A 25,979-nucleotide genomic window follows, 5' to 3' on the forward strand; every position below is an offset into this window, starting at 1 on the left:
TATAAGACAGCTTGATCCAGGCGATCCTCAAATAAGGGATATAAACCAACGCTTCAGATTGCTTGTGGATGAATACAAGTGGGCGAAATGGGAGGAGCACCTAAGAGGTTGTAACCTCTCTACCGGTGTGGGTAAACTTTGGTCCACCGTAAAGTCCCTATCGAATCCGTCTAAGCACAAAGACAAAGTTTCCATCGCCTTTGGCGATAAAGTGCAGTCGGATGCGAAAAAATGCGTGAGCGCTTTCTCCCGACAATATATAATGCATTCTACGGTCGACAAAGATACACGGAGGGCCAACAGACACGCACATAAACACAAATTCAGCGCGTCACCAATCACCATCACCGCTAAAGAGGTTGAGGACGCCATTGGTCAAAGTAAACCATCCAAAGCAGTGGGCCCAGACGGCATAGCCATGCCGATGCTTAAAAGCCTAGGGAAAGAGGGTTTCAAATATTTAGCTCATGTCTTCAACCTGTCTCTTTCCACCTTTGTCATACCCGAAAAATAGAAAATGACCAAGGTGGTCCCGCTACTAAAGCCTGGGAAACCAGCTAACGTAGGAGAGTCGTATCGTCCGATATCTCTCCTATCGCCAGTAGAAAAGACGCTTGAAGCCATTTTGCTCCCCTATTTCCAAGCAAATTTGCAACTAGCCTGTCATCAGCATGGCTTCAGAAAACTCCATAGCACTACCACCGCGCTAAATGCCATTAGCACCCATATAAATTGCGGTTTAAATCAAAACACCCACCATAGAACAGTACTCGTAGCGCTAGACCTATCAAAAGCTTTTGATACGGTCAACCATGGCTCGTTACTGCGAGACCGCAATTATCTGGGTTGTCGGCAGGCATCGGTGCAATTTAGAAACGAAACATCAAAACCAAGAAGAATTAAACAAGGGGTGCCACAGGGTGGTGTCCTGTCCCCACTTTTGTTTAATTTCTACATATCTAAGCTACCTTCACCACCGGAAGGAGTCACAATCGTTTCCTATGCCGATGACTGCACAATAATGGCCACAGGCCCAGCCCCACAGATCGATGAGCTATGCAATAGAATAAACGGCTACCTGCCTGATCTCTCCAGTTTTTTCCCCTCGAGAAACCTTGCATTATCACCGACTAAATCTTCCGCGATCTTATTTACAACACGGACGTCCCAAATGTCGACCATTTTGAACATCCACGTCGATGGCACTACGCTACCGACTGTCCTACACCCCAAAATCTTGGGTGTGATGGTTAATCAGGATCTACATATTGGTGAGCACGCAGCCGCAATTGTTCCGAGAATTTAGAGCCGTAACAAAATCCTCAAATCCCTCACTGGCAGTACTTGGGGAAAAGATAAAGAAACGCTCATGACTACATACAAAGCAATTAGCCAGCCGATTACGTGCTACGCGTCACCCATATGGTCGCCAAGCCTAAAAGTTACCCACTGGAAGAAGCTACAGGCCTGCTAAAATACTGCTCACAGAATCGCCACGGGATGTCTTCTTATGTCCCCAGAACACCATCTGCATAATGAGGCGAGAATACTCCCCATCAGGGAGAGAAATGATTTGCTGACCAAACAGTTCCTGTTGAATACCCAGAAACCTGAGCATCCCAACAGACATCTGATTTATGAGCCTGCACCGCCTAGGGGCTTAAGGAGTCATATCCGTAAACATTTTGAGGAAATACGGCACCTGAGGACCCAGCCGTATGAAGCGCAAAAACACAAGCAGGTCCTTGGTGAACTCCGCACACAGGCGTCGGACCTTTATGCCGGGAATTGCCCGGTGAATCCAGTACTCAAAGAAAAGTATCCAAAACTCGCGGAAGAGGAACGCATACTCCCTAAGGAAACGCGTGTCACTCTTGCTCAACTTCGTTCTGGATACTGTAACAGGTTAAACTCTTACCTATCCAGAATCAACCCCGACATACAAAATGTATGCCCCGCTTGCAATGTGTCCCCACATGACACCAACCATCTCTTTAATTGTAATGTGGAACCAACGCCTCTAACACCCCTTTCCTTATGGTCCACCCCTGTTGAAACAGCAAGCTTCCTTGGACTCCCGTTAGAGGATATTGATGACAATTTGTGATCGGTCGCGGCTGTTATGTGGGGCGAAGCACTGCTACAACAACAACAACACAAAATCGGGTCGAATATGTTACTTCGAAAAAACATGCAACATGCTGCAGTTGAATCTCGAACAAGCCTATGTTCACACAAACATATGAATTCTTTTTTTTAACACATATTCTGCTGGCTCAAGGCGAATTCAGTATAGATTCGCCTTGTAATTGCTCCATTTCTCAAGCACCCAACATATTCCTTACCACAAGCACACACATACATATCTTTCACAACGCACAAACATAATTTCATTGGCACACCAAAATCAAAAATTTTACCAAATGAATTTAAATTATTTTCTTTTTATGTCCACTTTTTCTATAACTTTTTTCACACCCACACGCACCTTTATATATGTATTTTTGAATTCTACCTAATTCTTCAATGGACTGTAGAATTCTATTTATTATATTTTAGGGCTCACTTTTTCAATTTAAAATTTTTCCACTTCCAAAAACTTCACAAACTTTTAAGATATTTAATTTTTTTTTTTTTAAATTTTTAGCTTTGAATACGCGTAAACTTCTTAATCGCTTGAATACTCACACACTTTTGACCGGAAGCCATTTGAATTACGCACTACAGTTTTCGTTCAACTGGCCTTGATCCGGCTCGACACCGACCAGAATGTTTCATACTTACTACAGACATGTGTGAGTGTGTGCAACACACTCAACTTGTATGTGAAGGAAACGCATAGCTAAAAGGAAAAAGCCCAAGGCCAGCAGAAACCCTTTTTATTGCACACAAAATCTTACACTCAAAACAAACATTATTTCTATTATATACGTACATATCTATGTAATAATGCCATCGCACACAATACCAATATTTTCTATAGCTGCTCGGTCAGTTCGCTGGCACCGCGTTCAATTGCTTACTAACTTTTCAATACATCCCGAAACGTTAAAACAAACTCAATTTATCCTACTGCGTAATAATTGAAACATAGAGTGCTATGTCCAATTATACTCAAAACGAACTTAATTTATTATACGGCGAAATAACTGAATCAAGATTACCATGCCCAATTGTACTCAAAACGAACACAATTTATTCTACAGCCCAATAAATGAATCAAAGATTGCTATGTTCAATTGTACTGAATACCGATCTTAGCTAAAATACTTTTCTATTTGCGCATTTGGCAATTGTCCCTGTGTAACATCAGGGACAAGTGCCCCTGCGCGAAACAACGGGGAAAAAATGTGATTGTGAATGACCCCGGGTCCTCCGAAACGGGGGATGGGCTCCATAGTATTGTAACGAATGTTAGCAGCACTGAGCGATGCTATCGTCTCTAAGCCGATGCTAAGCAGTGACGTGAATTCACATCCATAGATCAATCATTATGTATCTACATAAACGAAACAATAATTGCGTCTACACATATGTACCATGTACGTATAAGAGAAGCGGAGAGTCAATACACAAACACATGCATATATCTGAGATACTCCTGAAAGTATGCAATGAGAAAAACTATAAAATCATGCAATTGTAGTTACAGCTGAGAAGTTTCAGAGCTGCTGGACTAGTAGATTCTGTAAGCGCCTAGAAGATGCGAATGTTGAAATCCGAGAGTATAAAAGGCGGCAATTGTAGAGGCTCTGGAATTCAGTTTGATTTGAGATTTCGATTAAGACGCTATCTAGCGAGCAAGAGCACCATTATTTTCAATAGTAGATTTTCATTTGAGCTATCAATCAGTTTGGTTATTAAGCAAGCTATTCGTTGTACAGTTTGAGTGTTAGTGTGAAGTACTTTAATAAAGGCCATTTTTATTATTACATATTGGAGTTATTTATTCAACAGTTTAGTGATTCGAACTTAGCAAAAGAGCAAATAAGAGGATTGGAAGTAAATTCGTTACAATTAGTGTCAGGATTGAATACAAGCGGCGTTAAACTCGAACTTCAGGCACGGCTACGAGAGGCAATGGAAGCAGACGGAATTGATGTGGACGAGTATGTCTTTTATCCTGATGGGGACGAGACAACAACAAAAGAAGAGAAAAACGAAACATCGCAGACAGTTACGAGCACAGACTTGAACATGATTTTGGCTGCAACATCTGCACAAACATCGACAGTAACATCAATGTCGCCGCAAATGTCAGAAATGTCGTCATAAATAACATCGAAGATTGAAGCACAAGAAACGCGTATGTCAGAAATGTCTTCACAGTTAGAAGCACGGGAAGCAAGGGTAACATCAAAGCTGGAAGCGCAGGATGCAAAAATCGCTCAATTTCAGGCAGAAGTAGATGATTTGAAGGGTCGTATCGCCCAGCTGTTTCAGCGAGTAATCCAAAGGTAAAAACACCATCATTTGACGGGTCTTTTCCTTTCCAGGTCTTTAAGCTACAGTTTGAGAAGACCGCAACAGTGAACAACTGGAATGCTGAAGATAAAGTTGCTGCACTCTTCGTAGCATTGAAAGGACCAGCTGCCGAAATCTTACAGACTATTCCAGAGTACGAACGGAACAGCTATGAAGCACTGATGGCCGCTGTCGAGAGACGTTACGGAAGCGAGCATAGAAAACAGATATTCCAAATTGAGTTGCAACACCGCCACCAAAGAGCGAATGAGACTTTGCAGGAGTTTGCCTCGGATGTTGAAAGGTTGGCACATTTGGCAAATGCGGACGCACCCGTGGAGTACACCGAGAGGGTAAGAATCCAAAGTTTTATAAATGGCATACGGGACGTAGAAACGAAGCGAGCGACATATGCAAACCCAAAACCTACATTCGCAGAAACGGTATCCCATGCACTGACTCAAGAAACAGCGTCACTTTTGAGTAAGCCCGCATACAAAGCTCATCGCGTGGAAGTGGGAAGGCCAGATTGGGTAGACACAATTTTGGAAGCACTGAAGGGGTTTCAAGAATGCCGGAGTTATTAAATGTTTCAAGTGCGGCAACCCAGGTCACATTGCACGTCATTGCGATCTTGGTCCTAATAGTTCCAACAATGTGGGTGGCCGTAAACGCAAAGCTGGCGGAAATGAGCAAGAGCGTGTCGGATGTAAAGAACGAGAACTTGCCCCGGCTATTGAATGTCCTGTGATATCTGTGTCGCAAATTGGAAGGAAATCAAGCATTCTTACCGTCAGTGGGAATGTGGATGGCAAGGAGCGTGTACTGACTGTAGATACGGGCGCATCTCATTCCTTAATCCGATCTGACTTGGTCAACAGGAGAGTAAAACCGTTACCTGGAGCAAGGTTGCGTACGGTCACTGGCGAGTATAACCAAGTCCAGGGAGAAGTGGTATGCGAAGTCTTGATTGGAAAGGTCACAGTTCTACACAAATTCGTTGTGGCAAAGATCGTCGAAGAAGTCATATTGGGAGTGGAGTTCTTGGTTGACCATGACATCAAGATCGATATGCAGAGAAGGGTGATGCGTTATGAGAACCAGGATATACCACTTAACTTCAAGTTGGAGAAAGGGTTCAGTAGTAATCGAGTACTGGCGGAGAAGAATCGACAAAGGCCACGAAATTCAAAGGTAAAGGTTGATGGAACAAATGGGCCAAACAAATCAAAACCGAAGGTACCTGTGAGAGAAACACTGGCATTGAAAAGCCCTAACGGACGTACTAAAACGAAGGAAAGGATTTCGCAGAAAGAATGCAAGCGTGCTTTCAAGCCAAGGCACACTACTGTTGTGGAGCGTCGGAACGATACTGATTATGCAAAGCAAATCCGTCCAGCGCAAGCTCTACGAAGTAGTTCATTGACCAAACAACAGAGTGTGAAGGAACGACCCAGGGTAATGAGTAGTAAGATGAAACACTGGCATGACAAGAACTTTAATTCGGAAGGTTTCTTGGCGGGAGATTTGGTACTGTTAAACAACCCTCACCGGCGGAAAGGTGTTCCAGCCAAATTTCGGTGCAGTTGGGCAGGCCCGTACAAGGTTGTGAAGAAGATCAGTGATACCATCTACCGCATACAAAGCATTGAGAAACCACGGAGTAGAAGAGTGGTACATTTGGAGATGCGAGCGACGTTTGGATCGGGAGATTTGTCTGATCTGGACGATCAGACTTAGGTGGAGGGCAGTGTAACGAATGTTAGCAGCACTGAGCCATGCTATCGTCTCTAAGCCGATGCTAAGCAGTGACGTGAATTCACATCCATATATCAATCATTATGTATCTACATAAACGAAACAATAATTGCGTCTACTCATATGTACAATGTACGCATACGAGCAGCGGAGAGTCAATACACAAACACATGCATATATCTGAGATACTCCTGAAAGTATTCAATGAGAAAAACTATAAAATCATGCAATTGTAGTTACAGCTGAGAAGTTTGAGAGCTGCTGGACTAGTAGATTCTGGAAGCGCCTAAAAGATGCGAATGTTGAAATCCGAGAGTATAAAAGCCGGCAATTGTAGAGGCGCTGGAATTCAGTTTGATTTGAAATTTCGATTAAGACTTTATCTAGCGAGCAAGAGCAGTATTATTTTGAATAGTAGAGTTTCAGTTGAGCTATCAATCAGTTTGGTTATTAAGCAAGCTATTCGTTGAGCAGTTTGAGTGTTTTTCTGAAGTACTTTAATAAAGGCTATTTTTTATTATTACATATTGGAGTTATTTATTCAACAGTTTAGTGATTCGAACTTAGCAAAAGGGCAAATAAGAGGATTGCGCAAGTAAATTCGTTACAGTATTCTTGCGGCGAACATCTTTCTACATTGGCGGCCTTCGGTCCGATTATAAAAAATTTCCCTGGCCGGTCCACCAATGGAGTGAAAATCCCTGTCACTGCGCACAAAAAAATTACAACCACATGAAAATTGCAAACAATTTTCTTTTCCGCCTTCGGATTATTAATACAGAGGTCAAGACGCGTCGTGCGACAGCTCTTTCGATATTTTTGGAAGCGTATTAAAACCTCGTCACATAAGAAATTTTTCATATAGATGCGTTTAAGCCAATCATCTTGGGCAAGATGAGTAGATTGCACGTATTTTTTTGGAGAACGGCAGATCGAGCGACACTGGCGCCATCTGACATGGAAAAGTAGCCAACTTCCAACTTTTCTTGGAAGCAAAGCATAAGAAGAATTCGCATTTACTTTGGATAAGGGTGCTTTCACACATTGCAAGTGAAACTATTTTTCCTACTTTATCGTACTTTTCCACGGTTTATTTATTATTTTAGAAATACGGTTTTTCAATTAGAAGAACATTTTTCTAAGCGGGGTCGCCCCTCGGCAGTGTTTGGCAAGCACTCCGAGTGTATTTCTCCCATGAAAAGCTCTCAGTGAAAACTTATCTGCCTCGCAGATGCCGTTCGGAGTCGGCATAAAACAAGTAGGTCCCGTCCGGCCAATTTGTAGGAAAAATTAAAAAGGCGCACGACGCAAATTGGAAGAGAAGCTCGGCCTAAAATCTCTTCGGAGGTTATCGCGCCTTACATTTATTTTTATTTTATTTTATTTATTGTTAAAGAACTTCATTGTGGCTTGACCTTTAGTAGTCGACCCCTGTTGTAAATTAGTACCAATAAAAAAAGGATAACACTGATCTGAGCTGTGTTGGGTTAAATTAATTGTATTATTTTCTTCATTATTTCACGGCGGCCGCCGTGGTGTGATTGTAGCGTGCTCCGCCTATCACACCGTATGCCCTGGGTTCAACTCCCGGGCAAAGCAACATCAAAATTTTAGAAATAAGATTTTTCAATTAGAAGAAAATTTTTCTAAGCGGGGTCGCCCCTATGCAGTGTCTGGCAAGCGCTCCGATTGTATTTCTGCCATGAAAAGCTCTCAGTGAAAACTCATCTGCCTTGCAGATGCCGTTCGGAGTCGGCATAAAACATGTAGGTCCCGTCCGGCCAATTTGTAGGGAAAAATCAAGAGGAGCACGACGCAAATTGGAAGAGAAGCTCGGCCTTAGATCTCTTCGGAGGTTATCGCGCCTTACATTTATTTTTTTTTTATTTTCCTATATAATTTCTGTATATAATTGCATCTTTTTTATTGAAATTTAATTAAAATGTATTTCACTGTGCATATTAAATATCAACTACCTTTTATTCTCAGACAACTGGTTAAACTACAAGAAAATATTACTGAATGTGAAGAACAAACTCGAAATGTTGAGAGCAATTTAAAGACACACATTTTGGATAATGAGAAACTTCAAGAACTCTTGAAAATGGTTGAAAATGCCAAAGATATTTTAAATCCAACATTTGTTGAGAACTTGAATGAAACTAATAAAAAAATTTCAAGCACGGAAGCGCAAGTGGCAAATTATGAAAAGGAAAAAGAACAATTAATACAAGTGATAAATCGGAATGAAAAAGCTATAAAATCATCACAAGAAAAGTTGAAAGTCGAAGAAACTCAATATGATGAAGAGAAACAAAGGCGGAAACAGGCAATTTTCTGCAGAACTAGGTATGAAATCATGATATAGTTGACACTTATCCTCCGTACATTTTTTGTACTATAATTTTCAAATGATTGATGATAAATTATTCGTCCGGGATTTTTGTCATATCCTGAAAATGCACTAGAAACAAATTTTTAAAACGCGACGACACCGGGTGTTCTGCCATTAAATTTTTACTTACTTCGCAGCGGTAATGTGACAACACGATACTTTCCAACTAACCTGTAGGGAAAATCTCCAGTTAAAAACTGGTATGCTTCTAGGGCACTGTTGTTGTTGTTGTATTAACGATAAAGACACTCCCTGAAGGCTTTGGGGAGTGTTATGATGTTGATGGTCCCTTGCCGGATTTTTATTTATTTATTTATTTATTTATTTTATAAATTTCAAACACAACAACCATAAGTTTTATTTACAGTGTTTGGTGTTAAAGTAACATAATATTAAATGTGTTTATGTAAAAATTGTAGAGAGAAAAATATAAGATTTAAGATTTGAAAGGAGAGAAAAGTATTTCAACATGCTAAGCAAGATGACTCAATAGTTTCCTTTTGAAGTGCATTATGTTAGAAATACTTCTGATCTCCAAAGGTAAAACATTCCAGAGACGTACTGTTATAACAAAAAATTGACGCTCAGAAATTCGTGAGCCAAATCTTGTGTGCAGTAGTTGAGATGATCGCACGGACCGTGCTAGCTGAAGTCTTTCGTATAGATAGGCAGGCTCCTTAAACAACACTATTCTATGAAGTAGTGAAATGCATCTAAATTTAAGCAGATTGTCGAATGTTATATTGTATATCTTATGAGCATATTCGGAGATATGTTCATAAGGACGTATACCATAAATATAGCGGGCTATGTTATTGTAAATTACATTAAGTTTTTTAATACACTCACTGTCACAATAGGCAAAAACTTCGCAGCCATAGAGCAATGATGGTATCAAGTAAGACTTTGCCAGAAGCAATCTGATTTTAATTGGTGTGAAGTGCCACTAGCCCGACCATTTCGGGAACGATTTATATGACCATATTAAACCTTCTAAATTCTATCGCGCCCTCTGCACCACCTAGTTCCATGAGGAACTTGGGGTCGCCAGAGCCTCGGCTGTTGATGAAACAGGATTCGCCACGGGTAAGTGAGGTTGACAATTGGGTTGGAGAAGCTATATATTTCGCTATAAACCCCTTGAGAGGGTTGCGCTACACAACCCTTGAATCAGTTTGGTATTTTAGTCGCCCCTTATAACAGGCATACCTATCGCGGGTATATTCTAATCCCCCTAACACGCTGGGGGGCACTCGGAACCTCTACTAGTTCGACCTCTATCTCCTTTATATATATAAAAATATTGAAAACATTGACTTGAGATGTATAACACGTGATATCTCCGCAGCTGTTCAAGATAGAAAACTGAAATTTCGCAGTACTCACTGCAATGAATCGCACTAGTTCCGAACTTGCGGAGACCTAGTGCACAAATAGTCGGTACTAGTTCTAATTCTGCCCCCTCGCAACGCTTTAAACTGACAGTTAACATTGTAATATCCTACGAAATGGCCATTATCACCCTATGCAGACCTTTTGAACGCGTTCTGAACTAGTTCAGTCGTTGGGGGTTCTGAGATAGTCTTAGCCCTGATTGATTAATTTAAAAAAGAGGTAGAAAATAATTCTCGAAACCGGTATTTTAAATTAAAACAGTTGTTTAATGACCACTCTTTAAATTACTGTTAAATACGAGTACTACTGGTTTTGGTTCACACATTTGCAAACAAAATAAGGGGAATGGTCAGTGAACGATAAAACCCGGTTACTGAAAAAATATAAATCACGTTCTGTTAAGACGTACATATGTATATGTTAGCTAACATAGTTGCTGTAAACGATTAACACCGGTGAATTTATGATGCGTAAAGAATAGAAAAGGAAAGAAAATAAAGAAGAGAAAAAGGAAAGGGAAGAAAAGAAAAGAAAAGAAAAGAAAAGGAAAAAGGTAAAGGACAGGAACATTACTTGACTTTGGCCCAAAATATGTATGTAGGCACGATTCCCCTGTTAGACTACTTTTTAGTATATAACAAAAAGGGGACTCGCCGTGATGAGCATTCGCATCCGCGCTTATAACAAGCCTTGCTATGCACCTTTCTTGATCAACCAGCCTTTTGAACTCCTCTGGTGAAGACTCGTTATGGGCCATGTAGCAGGGGTCGAGTCGATGGTTCTTTCGCCCTCTATTCCGACCACCGCTAGGTCTTCAGTGCTGAGGTTAGATAGCATACACACAGCCCTGCTTTCCGTTTTTGCGTAATAAACGCTGAATCCGCGCGCGTGCTGATTTCAGAAACCTTTCCTCCAGATGAGAGCCATGGCTCCTGTATCAGCGCCACATCAACCAACCCTCCTCAATAGTCAGAACGCCACTTTACTGTGTTGGAGGTTTATCTGTAAGACTCGCAGTGCCATTGCGTTGTTTGTCTCTCCAAATTCTCCGCCACTGCGCTCAGGCACCCGGCAAACACAGTTTCTAACATTAGAGAAATGTTGTAGTTTTACATTAGAATTCTAATGTAGTTCTCTAATGCATTTCGAATCGAAAACTAGGTTAGAGAACTAGGTTAGAATTCAATTGTGAAACGATTCGAATAACACTAAAAATACGATGTTATGATTATTGTCACGTTTTCAATTATTTACACGACATGATCAGTCATCCTTAGTGTTATACAAACAAAATAAAAATAGTAAAAAGTTGTGTGGAAATATTATAAGCTGCAAAATACGTTTTTTTTTTATTTATAATAATAAATACTAGTTAGTGAAAATGAATCAAAACAGTTAAAAAGGAAAAGCGAGCAGATTATTGAAGTGCTATTTGAATGGCATGAAGAAAACTCTTCCTCATCCGTAGCTCAAACCAATGCCGAGCTCAATCCTGAGGAAATAAGTGGAAGCGAAAATTCCAACACAATAACTAGTACTGAAAACTGTGAAACATACGATAGGATTTTGAATTATTTTTATTTTATTATAATTTATAAGCTTATAACCAAATAAAAGTATATGATATAATGAAACAATGAAAATTTCGCTGATTTTAAATAACTGAACTTAATTGCGCATCACTTAAAAATTCTCATTAGAAACCCATTAGCAATTGACGTTAGAATTCGATTAGAATTCTAACCCTTTTCTCGATATCGAGAACGAAGTGCCCTTTTTGTCGAGAATGCTGTAATTCGCGAAAGTTTCGCAAATCGTCCTCTAATCTTCTACCTTAGAGAAATACATTAGAATTCGATTCGTCTTCTAATCGTTTTTTAACCTAAATGTTTGTTGGGGCAATGGACCTTTCCCGCTAATTTCAGATTCCGGAGGTCCCATTTTACCTCCCCTTCTCGTAGAGTTGTATGCTTATTTGTAAGACCCGCAGCATCCTTCAGCCTTTTGTCCATCTCTGCCTCTACGGCTTTTCCTCTTGACGCTCCTCCCAGGTCTTGAGGTCCCTTTCTACCTCACCTGTTTTCAGCAAACTTTAGTTGTTAAGACTAGCAGCATCATTGAGATGATTTTCGCTTCCAACACCTTCACCGCTGCGTCTATGCCCTCGTCATTTGCCGCTACATTCAGGTTCTCGAGGTCCTTTCCTTCCTACTCTGCTTTTAGGGTATTGGGGTTATTGTCCTTAGGACTCCTCTTTCTAATGCGCATACACATTCTCCCTAGTCGTGAGTGCAACACATCCTCCGATTCCTTATAATTTGCAGGATGTAGCTCTGTCATCCCTCCGTGGGTCGTGGCACATGGAGCACCTAACAATCCCGTGTTTGTATATTCGGGTTTTAACACTGCAGTATGTTTAGCGTATCCTCCATTTCCATTTTTTGGTTTTCCGATCAATGAATTATCCCCTCTAAATGCCAATCCTTTTCTCCAAGAAATAAAACAACATCAAAAATTCTGCGAAGTATCTCTCTCCAGCGAGCTGCTTCGTTTTTAAGGGTTTCCGCTAAAAGAAAATCCACTGAACTTGCATTTCGAATTCTCATTTCATATTGGCGCCACTCTATATAGCATGTCTTATGATTTTGACTATTTTCATGTTCAGGAATTTTGTCGGGCAAAGACAGTTTCTAACGTTAGAGAAATATTGTACTTTTACATTAGAATTCTAATGTAGTTCTCTAATGCAAAATTTGGTAACGTGCGGATCAGTGCTCTGTCCAACACCTTCAACTTTGCGCCTTCTTGCCTTTGGAAGTCTGTAGCCATTCTAAAGTCGCGTTGTTGGTACAGGCCAGTCGTTTAACCCTATTGTGCCATCCAGCTGTTTATCTGGTTCATCATGCATCATTTCAAATGATACTTCATGATACTAATCATCTCCCCTTCTACCTTTGGATTATCAACCTATTGCTGTGGCAGCAATCTAGCAGTGCAACAGTCAAAGACTGGTTCGCAACTTCGGTCATCTTCTTCTCGGTGAAAACCGGATTCTCAGTGCAAGATCCCTTTAGTATCACCGAGTAAGCTGGAGTCTGATTATTACTTCCCTTTAGGTTATTAAACTTTTCATATTTACTTTTTATGCCACTATTGTCCTCCTTCTGCATTGCAGCTATTGAGGTGCATGGCTTTTCATTACTTACACTTCCCTTCTCACCCTGCTTTGCAGATTTAGAGGTGTGGTTTCAGTCATTCCGGCTGTTTTTAGGACTAGGGCGTTTGCCCTCCCCCTTTTGCCTTTTAAAAGCAGGCGTGTCGGACTCAGCCGCCTCGCTGCCTCTTGCCCATGTGGGCTTCTTTCTCCTCCATACGTTTGCAAAATTGAGGATTGCTCGTAGCAAATACTTTATCTGTGAAATGTCTTCGACATTCTTCCACTGTCTCAAGGGCCCATGCCAAACATTCGCTTTAGCGGTCGTTTGGGTACAAAAGAAGAGCTTTGTAATGTCTCGACACCCGTGATGGGACGTTAAAGTTTACTTCGTTCAAAAGAATTGGACTAGAAATCAATCCATTCAGGAGTTTAGCCATAAATATAACGCCTAGCATTTCACTACGACTTGCAAGAGTTGGAAGATTGATAAGCTTCAACAGACTAGTATAAGGTGGAAGATTATGCGCAGAGTCCCACTGAAAATTCCTTAAAGAGAAAAGTAGAAATTGCTTTTATATTGATTCAAGTCTATCTGCATGAACTCGGTATTGTGGATTCCAGACTATTGATCCGTATTCTAGTATCGGTCTAACTAAAGTGATGAAAAGAGCTTTAGTTACATAAGGCTCACTAAATTCTTTGGACCACCGTTTCACGAATGAAAGAACACATCTAGCCTTATTGACAGTAGCATTAATATGAAGGTTGAAACTAAGTTTAGCATCTATCGTGAGTCCCAAGTCCACAAAATAGTTTACTGATAGAAGACAAAAATTATTTATTACGTAAGAGGATGCTGGCAAAGATCTTCGAGAGGGGCACATGAATTTGCATTTACTGAGGTTCAGCCGCATTGAATTAACGTTGCACCCAGTAACTAGGCAGTTTAAATCCGCTTGAAGCAAGGGACGTTCTTCGATAGACGCATAAGACCTAAACAGTTTTACATCATCAGCATACATTAAGATTTTTGGAATTGGACCAAGTTGACTGCCTTGTGGGACGCCAGAGGGAACATCGATGACATTTGAAAAGGTATTTTTTAAAATATGTTTTTGCGTTCGACCGCAGATATACGACGAGATCCACTGGGTGAGACCAGGTTCGAAGCCAAGCCGATCCAGCTTGTAGATAAGTAAGGAGTGGGATACTTTGGCAAATGCTTTACTGGATTCAGTATAAAAAACATCGGTGTGAAGATTTTCTCTAAATCCATTAGAAATATGAGTTGTGAATTCAAGTAGATTAGTAGAGTAGAGTTAGTAAATATAAAGGAACTTTAAACGTATGCAACAATTTGAGTTTTTTCCTCGCCTTGCCATTTCACATACAAAATTTCGCGAAGCACTGTTATAAAGATTCCCACTATACAAGAAAAAAATACTTGCTAATATATTTTGTGTCCTATTAATTTGTTACATTGCAGTTCTTAACTGTGAAAAACGTTAGAATAGTACCAGTGAAAAGTGAAAAAGTGCTCATGTTGCTGTTGTTGTATATTTTTTATATATTTATTTATTTATTTATAAGGTATCAAACACAACAACCATAAACTTTATTTACAGTGTTTGACCATAGGACTTAAAACAAAGTAAATATACGTAGATACAAAATATGTTTAAAAAAAATGTTAAATAGTAGGTATTTGAAAAAGATAAAGAAAAATAGGTGTAGGAAAGTATATAGAAAGACGAGGGTTACATTTTAAAATATTTAAATTTGTTTAACGAAATAACGCAATAGTTCTTTTTTAAAGGGCAATGTTCCCTTGATACTTCTGATCTTCATCGGTAATGTGTTCCAAAGGCGAACCGCATAAACAAAAAATTGACGCTCAGATGTTCGTGAGTTGAATGCCAAATGCAGTACTTGTGAGGAGCGCACTGATCTAGTGAATTTTAGCCGTTCACTAAGATTTAAGGGGTCCTTATTTACCAGAATCCTTTGTAGGAGTGTTACGGACCTGAACTTTAGTAGATCATCTAGTGGAACACAACATATTTTCAAGGCATGTTCTGAAATGTGTTCGTAACGGTTAATGTCGGAGATATAGCGTGCAATATTATTGTACAAAACATTAAGTTTTCTACTACAGACACTGTCACAATTCGCATAAAGTTCGCAAACATAAAGTAACGTTGGAATCAAATATGACTTCGCTAAGAGCAACCTAATTTTAACTGGTGTGAAGTGCTGAGTAGTCCACAGTACTCTTAGCCTTCCATAGACTTTGCCGCCTATTGCTGCAAAAATATGATTGTTCCACGTCAATGTTCTATTGAAAGTAACACCAAGGTTTTTTACGGTGACGGCAAATGTTATCTCAGTGTTGTTAAGCATTACTTTGGGATAGCGGTTAAGTTCAACGGTTTTCTTATAGATAGCGATGCACTGCGATTTACTGGGGTTTAAGACAGGCATGCTTAACGAACGAAACGATATTGTCACGGATATTAGCACCCCTAAGCTATACCATCACTAAGGCGATGCTAAGCGATGTTCACGTCAATAATCAAATCATGTATACACATATATAAGGCAGCCGAGAGATGTCACACACAGATGCATTTACTTATACGCCTATGTGTGTGCGAGAGACTGTAAACTACAAACATTCACATCAATAATTCAATCTTTATGTGTTTACATAAACGAATAAATAATTGCATCTACACATATGTACGTATACGAGCAGCGGAGCGGCAATGCACAAACACATGCATATATCTTATCTCAGTGGTCACAAGAGAGGGCAATAATTTGTGCACGGAGTTGTGGCTGGCGATTTTGTAGCCGAAACAACTAGTAACTTCTGGAAATCGAAGAGCCTAGAAGTATGCAGCGTAAACTATAAAAGCAATGCAGGCGAGTAAGAAGGAATTCAGTTTGATTTGAATTGTCAAGCAGTTACGAGTAAGACGATATCTAGCGAGCAATAGCACTATTATTTTGAAAGTCAGTTTCCTTTAAGATATCAGTTTGGTTATTAAGCTATTCGTTGCACAGTTTGAGTGTTATTGTGAAGTACTTAATAAAGGCCATTTTTCCATCATTCAATATTGGAGTTATTTATTCAACAGTTTAGTGATTCGAACTTAGCAGAGGATTGCAAATAAGAGCATTTGCAGTAAATTCGTTACAATTGGTGTCAGAAGAGGAATTGTTGAATAAATTCCAGAGGACAACAAGGACATGGCAAAGTTCAGTGAATTGAAGATCCAGCAACTGAAGAGGGAGTTGGAGAGCCGTGGATTGAATACAAGCGGCGTTAAACTTGAACTTCAGGCACGGCTACGGGAGGCAATGGAAGTAGAAGGAATTGACGTGGAAGAGTATGACTTTCATCTTGATGGCGAGGAAATAACAAAAATGGAAGAGACAGTTACGCAGACAGTTACGAGCACAGACTTGAACATGATTTTGGCTGCAATATCTGCTCAAACATCGACAATGGCATCTCAACTGGAATCACAGGAGACACGTATAACATCCAAGATGGAAACTCAACTGGAAGAACAGAAAACATATATGGCATCCAAGATGGAATCACAGGAGACACGTATAACATCCAAGATGGAAACTCAACTGGAAGAACAGAAAACATATATGGCATCCAAGATGGAATCACAGGAGACACATATTGCAGAAATGTCGTCAGAAATAACATCGAAGATAGAAGCACAAGAAACACGGATATCCGAAATGTCGGCGCAAATTTCAGCACAGATATCATCGCAGATCTCTGCTCAACTGGAAGAGCAAGAAGGACGAATTTCCTCGAAGTTGGAGGCGCAAGATACAAAAATTTTACAGTTTGAAGAAAAAATCGAGGCCGAGGTGGATGCTTTGAGAGGACGTATCGAGCAGTTGCAACTAAATCGCCCAGCAGTTTCAACGAGTAATCCAAAGGTAAAGACACCATCCTTTGACGGTTCTGTTCCTTTTCAGGTCTTTAAGCTACAGTTTGAGAAGACCGCAGCAGTGAACCAATGGAATGCTGAAGATAAAGTTGCAGCTCTGTTCGTGGCATTGAAAGGGCCAGCAGCCGAAATCCTACAGACGATTCCCGAAGGAGAGCGGAACAACTATGAAGCATTGATGGCCGCTGTCGAGAGACGTTATGGAAGCGAGCATAGAAAACAGATATTCCAAATTGAGTTGCAAAACCGCTACCAAAAAGCTAACGAGACTTTGCAGGAGTTTGCTTCGGACATTGAAAGATTGGCTCATCTTGCAAATGCGGATGCACCCGTGGAATACACGGAAAGAGTGAAGATTCAGAGCTTTATAAATGGCATAAGGGACGTCGAAACGAAGCGAGCCACATACGCGAACCCAAAGCCAACATTCGCAGAAACGGTGTCACAAGCTCTGATTCAGGAAACGGCGTCGCTTCTGTGTAAGCCAGTTTTCAAAGCACGCCGTGTGGAAGTAGAAAGGCCAGAGTGGGTAGACGCAATATTGGAGGCACTGAAAGGATTGCAAAAGCGAAGTGAAAAAGTTATCAAATGCTTCAAATGCGGGAAGTCCGGTCACATAGCACGTCATTGCGATCTTGGTCTTAATAGTTCCAACAATGTGGGTGGCCGTAAACGCAAAGCTGGAGGAGATGAGCAAGAGCGAGTAAGAGGTAGAGAGCTAGATCCAGCTATTGAATGCCCTGTGATATCTGTGTCGCAAATTGGTAGAAAATCGAGCAGTCTTACCGTCAGAGGGAATGTGGATGGCAAAGAACGAGTACTGACTGTAGATACGGGCGCATCTCATTCCTTGATCCGATCTGACTTGGTCAACAGGAGAGTAAAACCGTTACCTGGAGCAAAGTTGCGTACGGTCAGTGGCGAGTATAACCAAGTTCAAGGAGAAGTGATATGTGAAGTATTGATTGGGAAGGTCATGGTTCTACACAAATTTGTTGTGGCGGAGATTGTTGATGAAGTTATATTGGGAGTGGATTTCTTGGTTGACCATGACATCAAGATCGATATGCAGAGAAGGGTGATGCGTTATGAGAACCAAGATGTGCCACTTAACTTTAGTTTGGAAAAAGGGTTCAGCAGTAATCGGGTACTGGTGGAGAATACTCGACGAAGGCCACGAAATTCAAAGGTAAAGGTTGATAGATCGAATGGGCCAAATAAATCAAAATCAAAAGTACCTGCGAGAGAAACACTGGCATTGAAAAGCCCTAACAGACGTACTGAAACGAAGAAAGAATGCAAGGGTGGTTTCAAGCCAAGGCACACTACTGTTGTGAAGCGTCGGAACGATACTGATTATGCAAAGGAAATCCGTCCAGCGCAAGCTCTGCGAAGTAGTTCTTCATTGGTCAAGCAACAGAGTGCGAGGGAACGATCCAGGATAATGAGTAGTAAGATGAAACACAGGTACGACAAGGAAAATAATTCGAAAGGTTTCTTGGCGGGAGATTTTGTACTGTTATACAACCCTCACCGGCGGAAAGGTGTTCCATCCAAATTTCGGTGCAGTTGGGAAGGCCCGTACAAGGTTGTGAAGAAGATCAGTGATACCATCTACCGCATACAAAGCATTGAGAAACCACGGAGTAGAAGAGTGGTACATTTGGCGATGCTAGCAGCGTTTAGATCGAGAGATTTGTCTGATCGGGACGATCAGACTTAGGTGGAGGGCAGTGTCACGGATATTAGCACCCCTAAGCTATACCATCACTAAGGCGATGCTAAGCGATGTTCACGTCAATAATCAAATCATGTATACACATATATAAGGCAGCCGAGAGATGTCACACACAGATGCATTTACTTATACGCCTATGTGTGTGCGAGAGACTGTAAACTACAAACATTCACATCAATAATTCAATCTTTATGTGTTTACATAAACGAATAAATAATTGCATCTACACATATGTACGTATACGAGCAGCGGAGCGGCAATGCACAAACACATGCATATATCTTATCTCAGTGGTCACAAGAGAGGGCAATAATTTGTGCACGGAGTTGTGGCTGGCGATTTTGTAGCCGAAACAACTAGTAACTTCTGGAAATCGAAGAGCCTAGAAGTATGCAGCGTAAACTATAAAAGCAATGCAGGCGAGTAAGAAGGAATTCAGTTTGATTTGAATTGTCAAGCAGTTACGAGTAAGACGATATCTAGCGAGCAATAGCACTATTATTTTGAAAGTCAGTTTCCTTTAAGATATCAGTTTGGTTATTAAGCTATTCGTTGCACAGTTTGAGTGTTATTGTGAAGTACTTAATAAAGGCCATTTTTCCATCATTCAATATTGGAGTTATTTATTCAACAGTTTAGTGATTCGAACTTAGCAGAGGATTGCAAATAAGAGCATTTGCAGTAAATTCGTTACAATATCATTTCGTTACGATAATCAACGTTAATAAACGAAACGAAGTGACTTCGTTAACGTTAATTTGGCGTTCTTAACGTTAATAAACGAAACGAAATGACTTCGTTTCGTTTATTAACGTTGATTATCGTAACGAAATGATATCGTTTCGTTCGTTAAGCATGCCTGGTTTAAGAATAGTCCATTATCACTAGCCCATTCATTTAATAGGCATAGATTGGCGTTCAGATTGCGTATGCAAGTTTCAATGGAGGCGAATGGACTACATATATATATTTGAACTTCATCTGCATATATGTGAACATTGCTGTGCTTAAGAACATTTGGTAGACCGTTTATATATAACACGAAAAGTAAAGGCCCAAGTATAGATCCTTGCGGAACACCTTTAGTTACAGGCAATAGGTCAGACATAGAACTACCCACACTTACTGATTGGGATCTCTCATGGAGGTACGACTTGATTAGATCTACAGCTGGGTTAGAAAAGTTAAATAGGTGCTTAAGCTTAAAACAAAGTAATGCATGATCGACCGAGTCAAATGCCTTCGAGTGATCTAAAAGAGCAAGAAGGGTAACACGATCATGGTCCATATTCTGCCTTATATCCTGAAACCAGGCTGGTACGGACTAATTAGGAAGTTACTATTTACGAACAACTTTATCTGCCGATTCACTATACGTTCGAACACTTTTGACAGAAATGGCAAAATAGCGATAGGCCAAAATCATCATTGGGCTTTTGAATGGGAATAATTTTCGCCTCTTTCCAGCATTTTGGAAAGACCGCCGTGGTTAAAACTGTATTGAAAGCGTAAGTGAGGTATGGCAGAATTTTTGGCAATAGCAATTTAACAAATTTGGATGAACGCCATCAAGGCCGACGGCAAATGATTTTACTGACAGTATAGAATCGACAACGTCGCAGTCATCAACACAATGAAAACCAAAATCGGAAAATGAAAAATCAGAACTAGCACTATAGCGAGAGTAGTTTGCATTACTCTGATTGCAAGGCAAGCTAACGAACTCTCGGTTCAATTCATTGACATTTATATTTATATTTTCATGTGTGATCGTACTTTTGTTAGTGCTTCCTATATTACGAATCTGCCTCCAGGTTTGCTGAGAGCCAATAGCTGAACTGAATAGGTTTTCGTAGTATTTCCATTTATGATTCTTAATACTTCTAGTAACGTCTCTTCTCAAAGTCTTATAGTTAGTGAAGGCACTTTCTGACTTTGTCTTCTTCCAATAAGGACACTCCCGAAGGCCTTGGGAAGAGTTATCCGGTACCAAGCCCGACCATCTCGGGAATGATTAGTTATGACCACATGCGGCCTTGTAGGCCATACCCCCCTCCCACCCCTAGATCCATGAGGAGTTCGGGGTCGCCTTGTACTCGCGCCAATTATTGTAACATCTATACTCGCGCACTCGCAGACCGATAGTTCATACCCCCTACAATATATATTTTTTTAATATATATATTTTTTTAATATTATAATTATTTTAAAATTTAGGGCATAATGAAACAAAATAGTGTGCATAGTACTTTATTTAATAATTATTTTAGAGACTTTCAGTCCATGATGCAATTACAAGGTGACTGACGCTTGTGGTAGCTTCCCTGATAAGGATAACTCACTTGGAAAACACGAAGGTCCGTTGTGATACCACGTACACCAAAAATAACGGTGACTTAGAGAATCGTTAGGTAGCTAGCTACTTAGAGAATCGTTGGGTAGCAACGATAAAGCTCCGAATGATACCGATCTCAACTTTGGATAAATCCCCGGGAGATACAAATGAGTCCCGATCGAAGTACTTTCGCCTAGTTCTGGCAAAAGTTGGGCAATCAAGCATAAATTGATATACATATCTATAAGGATTGCAAGGAGGACTATGAACACACTCAGTCTTTATGAGGTCTTTAGGCCGGCTAGTTTCACCTAGCAATACCTAATGTTGTCGTTGTAGCGATCAAGACGCTCCCCGAAGGTTTTGGGTTTGCAGAAAACTTAATTTTTTGAGGAAATTTGTAGGAAAAATTTAGCAATAAAACTTTAGTACTTTTGTAGTACAAGTAAACACTGGCAAATAGAGCTGCCGAAAAAGTGAGGTTATGTTGTTGACATCACCTTTATTATTTCATCATGATAAAAACAGTACTTTGATTTTTTTAATTTTGAATGGCAAATCAGCAACTTTCAATACAAAACAAATTAAAAAAAAATCTCAAAAAACAATTCCAAATATTTCTATTTCTGCGGCGTTCGCAGCAAACGATAAAGAGGTACATATTTTTATTTATTTTGGGTATCTGGCTGCTATTTCGGTTCGGGCAGCTTCTAATAACTGAGCAACATAGTCACTGACGAATAAGAAAAATTTCCCAGCGGGTTAGGCAGTGGCGAATCCTGCTTCTCTAACAGCCGGGGCTCTCGCCGGATCTGCATCCGTCAAAGGACTATCAACATCGATAACACTCTCCAAGGCCTTCGAAAGTTTCCTTATCGCTACAAAAACAATAAGAAAAATTAACTATTTTATTCTAAAGCTAAATAATAACTTTTTTTCTTTTAGAGAATGTGATGATCTTGCGTCAAAAGCTGCTTCTGTGCGAGAGGAAATCCATGCTGTTGAAAAATCGATAAAGCGTTTGCAAGAGGTCCAGTCTTATATACAAGAAAACGTTGCAAACTTAATGAAGAAGTATATGAGCACATCATAAAATACAAACGATTTAAACTTTTAGTTAACCAATATATTTTTAGTAGAATTCAAACACATAAAAAAACACTAAGAAATATATCTCAACAAAAAAGATTGAAAGAGTTATTCAGAATCGAACCAAGCACCAGTTACGTAAAATTTCATACAAAAATTTGAGAGCGAACTCTCTTTCGTTCTGAACCCAGTAGTGAAGTAAGCTAAAATCCAATTTTGAACGAAATTCATCGAAACCTGACTGCGGCTATAATTTACTACGGGGGTAGACTGCTAATAGATTGTAGGGGTAAATACTATTTTAAGTTTACTTGTTATGTTCCGCTTTGCGTTTTTAAATATTTTTATTTTTGTTATGAAAATTTTTTAAAGCTACGAAGAAAATGTAATTATGAATTCTAATGTAAAATAAAATACATTTTTCACATATTTTATAAATAGGCAAGTTGCCAAACTATGATAAAAGTACATACGTATCGATATATTGTGATAGCGTAGTCGACTTTCTTTACTACCGCAGTAGCTAAGAGTTGTGGTTAAAGGTTTGTTTTAGTATATGACCCTATACATATATTATCAATCAATCAGAAATGATCTGAGTAATAAAGTATTAAACACGTCAAATCAAATTTTATCATACTGTGACGAATATTAGCATCACTAAGCTGTTAGTAAATAATCACGCAACAACAAAAATATGAACCAGCTAGAAGGCGACGAAAAGTATCTCACACACAGATGTGTCATCAGCTGAAGTAGTTACCCATACATACACACGCATATGGTTATAAACTACAAATACACATGTACTTATATAGGTGGTAACTAACCAAGCTTGAGCTACAACTGTTCGAGAAATTACTAGACCTTAGAAGAAATATGCGAACGAAGCAACGGAGAGTATAAAGGCAGCACAAGCTGAGTAATCAGTAATCAGTTTGATTTAAACACGCTATCAGTTCCGAAGTGAAGTATAATTATACTAGTCCCAAAGTAGTCTAATAAACACCATTTCGCAATGCAGAATATTAAAGTGATTTATTCAACAGTTTAGCGATTGGAACGTTAGCAGAAGGTTTGAAATGAGCGGAATTTCCCAAAATTCGTTCCAATTGGTGTCAGAAGAGGAATTGTTGAATAAATTCCGAAGATTTCGAATACAACTTGGACATGCAAAGTTAAGTAAATTAAAGATCCAGCAACTGAAAAAAAGTTGGAGAACCGTGGATTGAATACAACCGGCAATAAGACCGAACTTCAAGCACGGCTACGAGAGGTTATGGAATCGGAAGGAATTAATATGGACGAGTACGTCTTTCATCCTGATGGGGACGAGACATTAACAAAAATGGAAGAGAAAAATAAGACATCGCAGACAGTTACGAGCCCAGACTTAAACATGATGTTGGCTGCAATGTCTGCACAAACGTCGACAGTGTCATCTCAACTGGAGGAACAAAAGACATATGTGACATACCAACTGGAATCGCAGGAGACACGCATAACATCGAAGATTGAAGCACAACAAACGCGTATTTCAGAAATGACACAGATTACATCCAAGATGGAAACTCAACTGGAAGAACAGAAGACATATATGGCATCCCAACTGGAATCGCAGGAGACACGTATAACATCCAAGATGGAAGAACCAGAGGAGCGCTTATCATTGCAGGTGGCACAAATGACTTCTCAGTTAGAAGCACAGGAAGCAAGGTTAACAGCAAAGCTGAAAGCGCACGATGCAAAAATCGCTCATTTTCAGGCAGAAGTCGATGATTTAAAAGGTCGTATGGAGCAGTGCAACTAAATCGCCCAGCAGTTTCAGCGAGTAATCCAAAGGTAAAAACACCACCTTTTGACGGCTCTGTTACTTTCCAGGTCTTTAAGCTACAGTAGCATTGAAAGGACCAGCTGCCGAAATCTTCCAGACTATTCCAGAGCACGAACGGAACAGTTATGACGCATTCATGGCCGCTCTAGAGAGACGATACGGAAGCGAGCATAGGAGACAGATATACCAAATGGAGTTACTGAACCTCTTCCAGAGGGCTGGTGAAACATTGCAATAGTTGGCGTCGGATGTTGAAAGGCTGGCACATTTGGCGAATGCGGACGCACCCGTGAAATACACCGAAGGGTAGAAGGTCCAGAGCTTTATTAATGGAATACGGGATGTCGAAACGAAGCGAGCGACATGTGCAAACCTAAAACCTAACCTACATTCGCAGAAACGGTATCACATGCTCTGATTCAGGAAACAGCGTCGCTTCTGTGTAAGCCAGCTTTCAAAGAATGCCGTGTGGATGTGGTAAGGCCAGACTGGGTGAACACAATATTGGAAGCACTGAAAGCATCGCAAAAGCGGAGTGAAAGAGTTATCAAATGCTTCAAATGGGGGAAGCCAGATCACATTGCACGTCTTTGCGGTCTCGATCCTAGTAGTTCCAACAGCATGGGTGGTCTTAAGTACAAAGCTGGAGGAGATGAGCAAGAGCGAGCCAGATGTAAAGGTCGAGAACTTGTTCCAGCTATTGATTGCCTTTGATATGTATGTTACAAATCGGAAGAAAATCGAGCAGTCTTGCCATCAGAGGAAATGTGAACTGCAAGGAGCGTGTACTGACTGTAGATACGGGCGCATCTCATTCCTTGATCCGATCTGATTTGGTCAACAGTAGAGTAAAGCCATTACCTGGCGCAAGGTTGCGTACGGTCACTGGCGTGTATAACACTTCCAGGGAGAAGTGTTATGTGAAGTCTTAATTGGGAAGGTAATAGTTCTACACAAATTCGTTGTGGCATAGATCGTTGATGAAGTCATATTGGGAGTGGACTTCTTAGTTGACCATGGCATCAAGATCGACATACAAAGAAGGATTATGCGCTATAAGAACAAGGATGTGCGATACTGATTATGCAAAGCCAATTCGTCAAGATCAAGCCCTACGAAGTAGTTCATTGGCCAAACAACAGAGTGTGAAGGAACGAACCAGGATAATGGGTAGTAAGATGAAACACAGGTACGACAAGAACAACAATTGGGAAGGTTTCCTGGAGGGAGATTTGGTAATGTTATGTATATAACCCTCACCGGCGGAAAGTTGTTCATTCAAAATTTCAATGAAGCTGGGAAGGCCCGTACAAAGTTGTGAAGAGGATCAGTGATGTCATCTACCGCATACAAACAATTGGGAAACCACGAAATAGAAGGGTGGTTCATTTGGAGAGACTAGCAGCGGTTGTCCTTGAGCCCCACGCAACTGCTCCATACACTATGATAGGTCTAACTATAGTAGTATACATCTATCTTAGGATCTTTGGGCTGCATCCCCAGGATCTTCCTGCAATACGTCTACACACCATTATTGCTCTTGTGGCCTTTGATATGGTGTTGTCGACGTGCTTCCTCCATAAGAGCTTAGAGCTGAACGTGACTCCCAAGTATTTCACCTCGGTCGTGTGCTCCAACTGTACTCCATCCCTTCCAGTTTTCTTCTCCTGGTGAAGAGCACAATGGCCGTCTTGTTAGGGTTAATACTTAGCCCTACCTCAGTACACCATTCTTTCGTTAAACTCAATGCCTTTTGTGTTACGTCGCAAGGGGTGCTCTCAAATCTGCCTCTTACAATTATAAGAATATCATCCGCGTACCCCTTACATAGGAT

General features: G+C 40.4%; 1 protein-coding gene across 3 annotated transcripts in view; it reads left to right on the plus strand.

Annotated features, from left to right (window-relative positions):
* The window catches only part of Nuf2, an 89,862-nt gene extending 67,083 nt beyond the window's left edge, over positions 1-22,779 (plus strand). The window contains exons 4-6 of one of the 3 annotated variants that reach the window (XM_067766640.1): positions 8,212-8,571; positions 22,168-22,296; positions 22,359-22,779. In XM_067766640.1, the coding sequence (XP_067622741.1) occupies positions 8,212-8,571; positions 22,168-22,296; positions 22,359-22,473 (604 nt within the window). In that variant the 3' untranslated portion in view covers positions 22,474-22,779. Of the gene's footprint in view, positions 1-8,211; positions 8,572-22,167 lie in introns of all 3 variants that reach the window. The other 2 variants (XM_067766641.1, XM_067766643.1) reach the window with 2 other exon arrangements.
* The last annotated feature ends 3,200 nt before the right edge of the window (positions 22,780-25,979 follow it).

This window comes from Eurosta solidaginis, chromosome 2, assembly GCF_040869045.1.
Source record: "Eurosta solidaginis isolate ZX-2024a chromosome 2, ASM4086904v1, whole genome shotgun sequence".
Classification (NCBI taxonomy): Eukaryota; Metazoa; Arthropoda; class Insecta; order Diptera; family Tephritidae; genus Eurosta; species Eurosta solidaginis.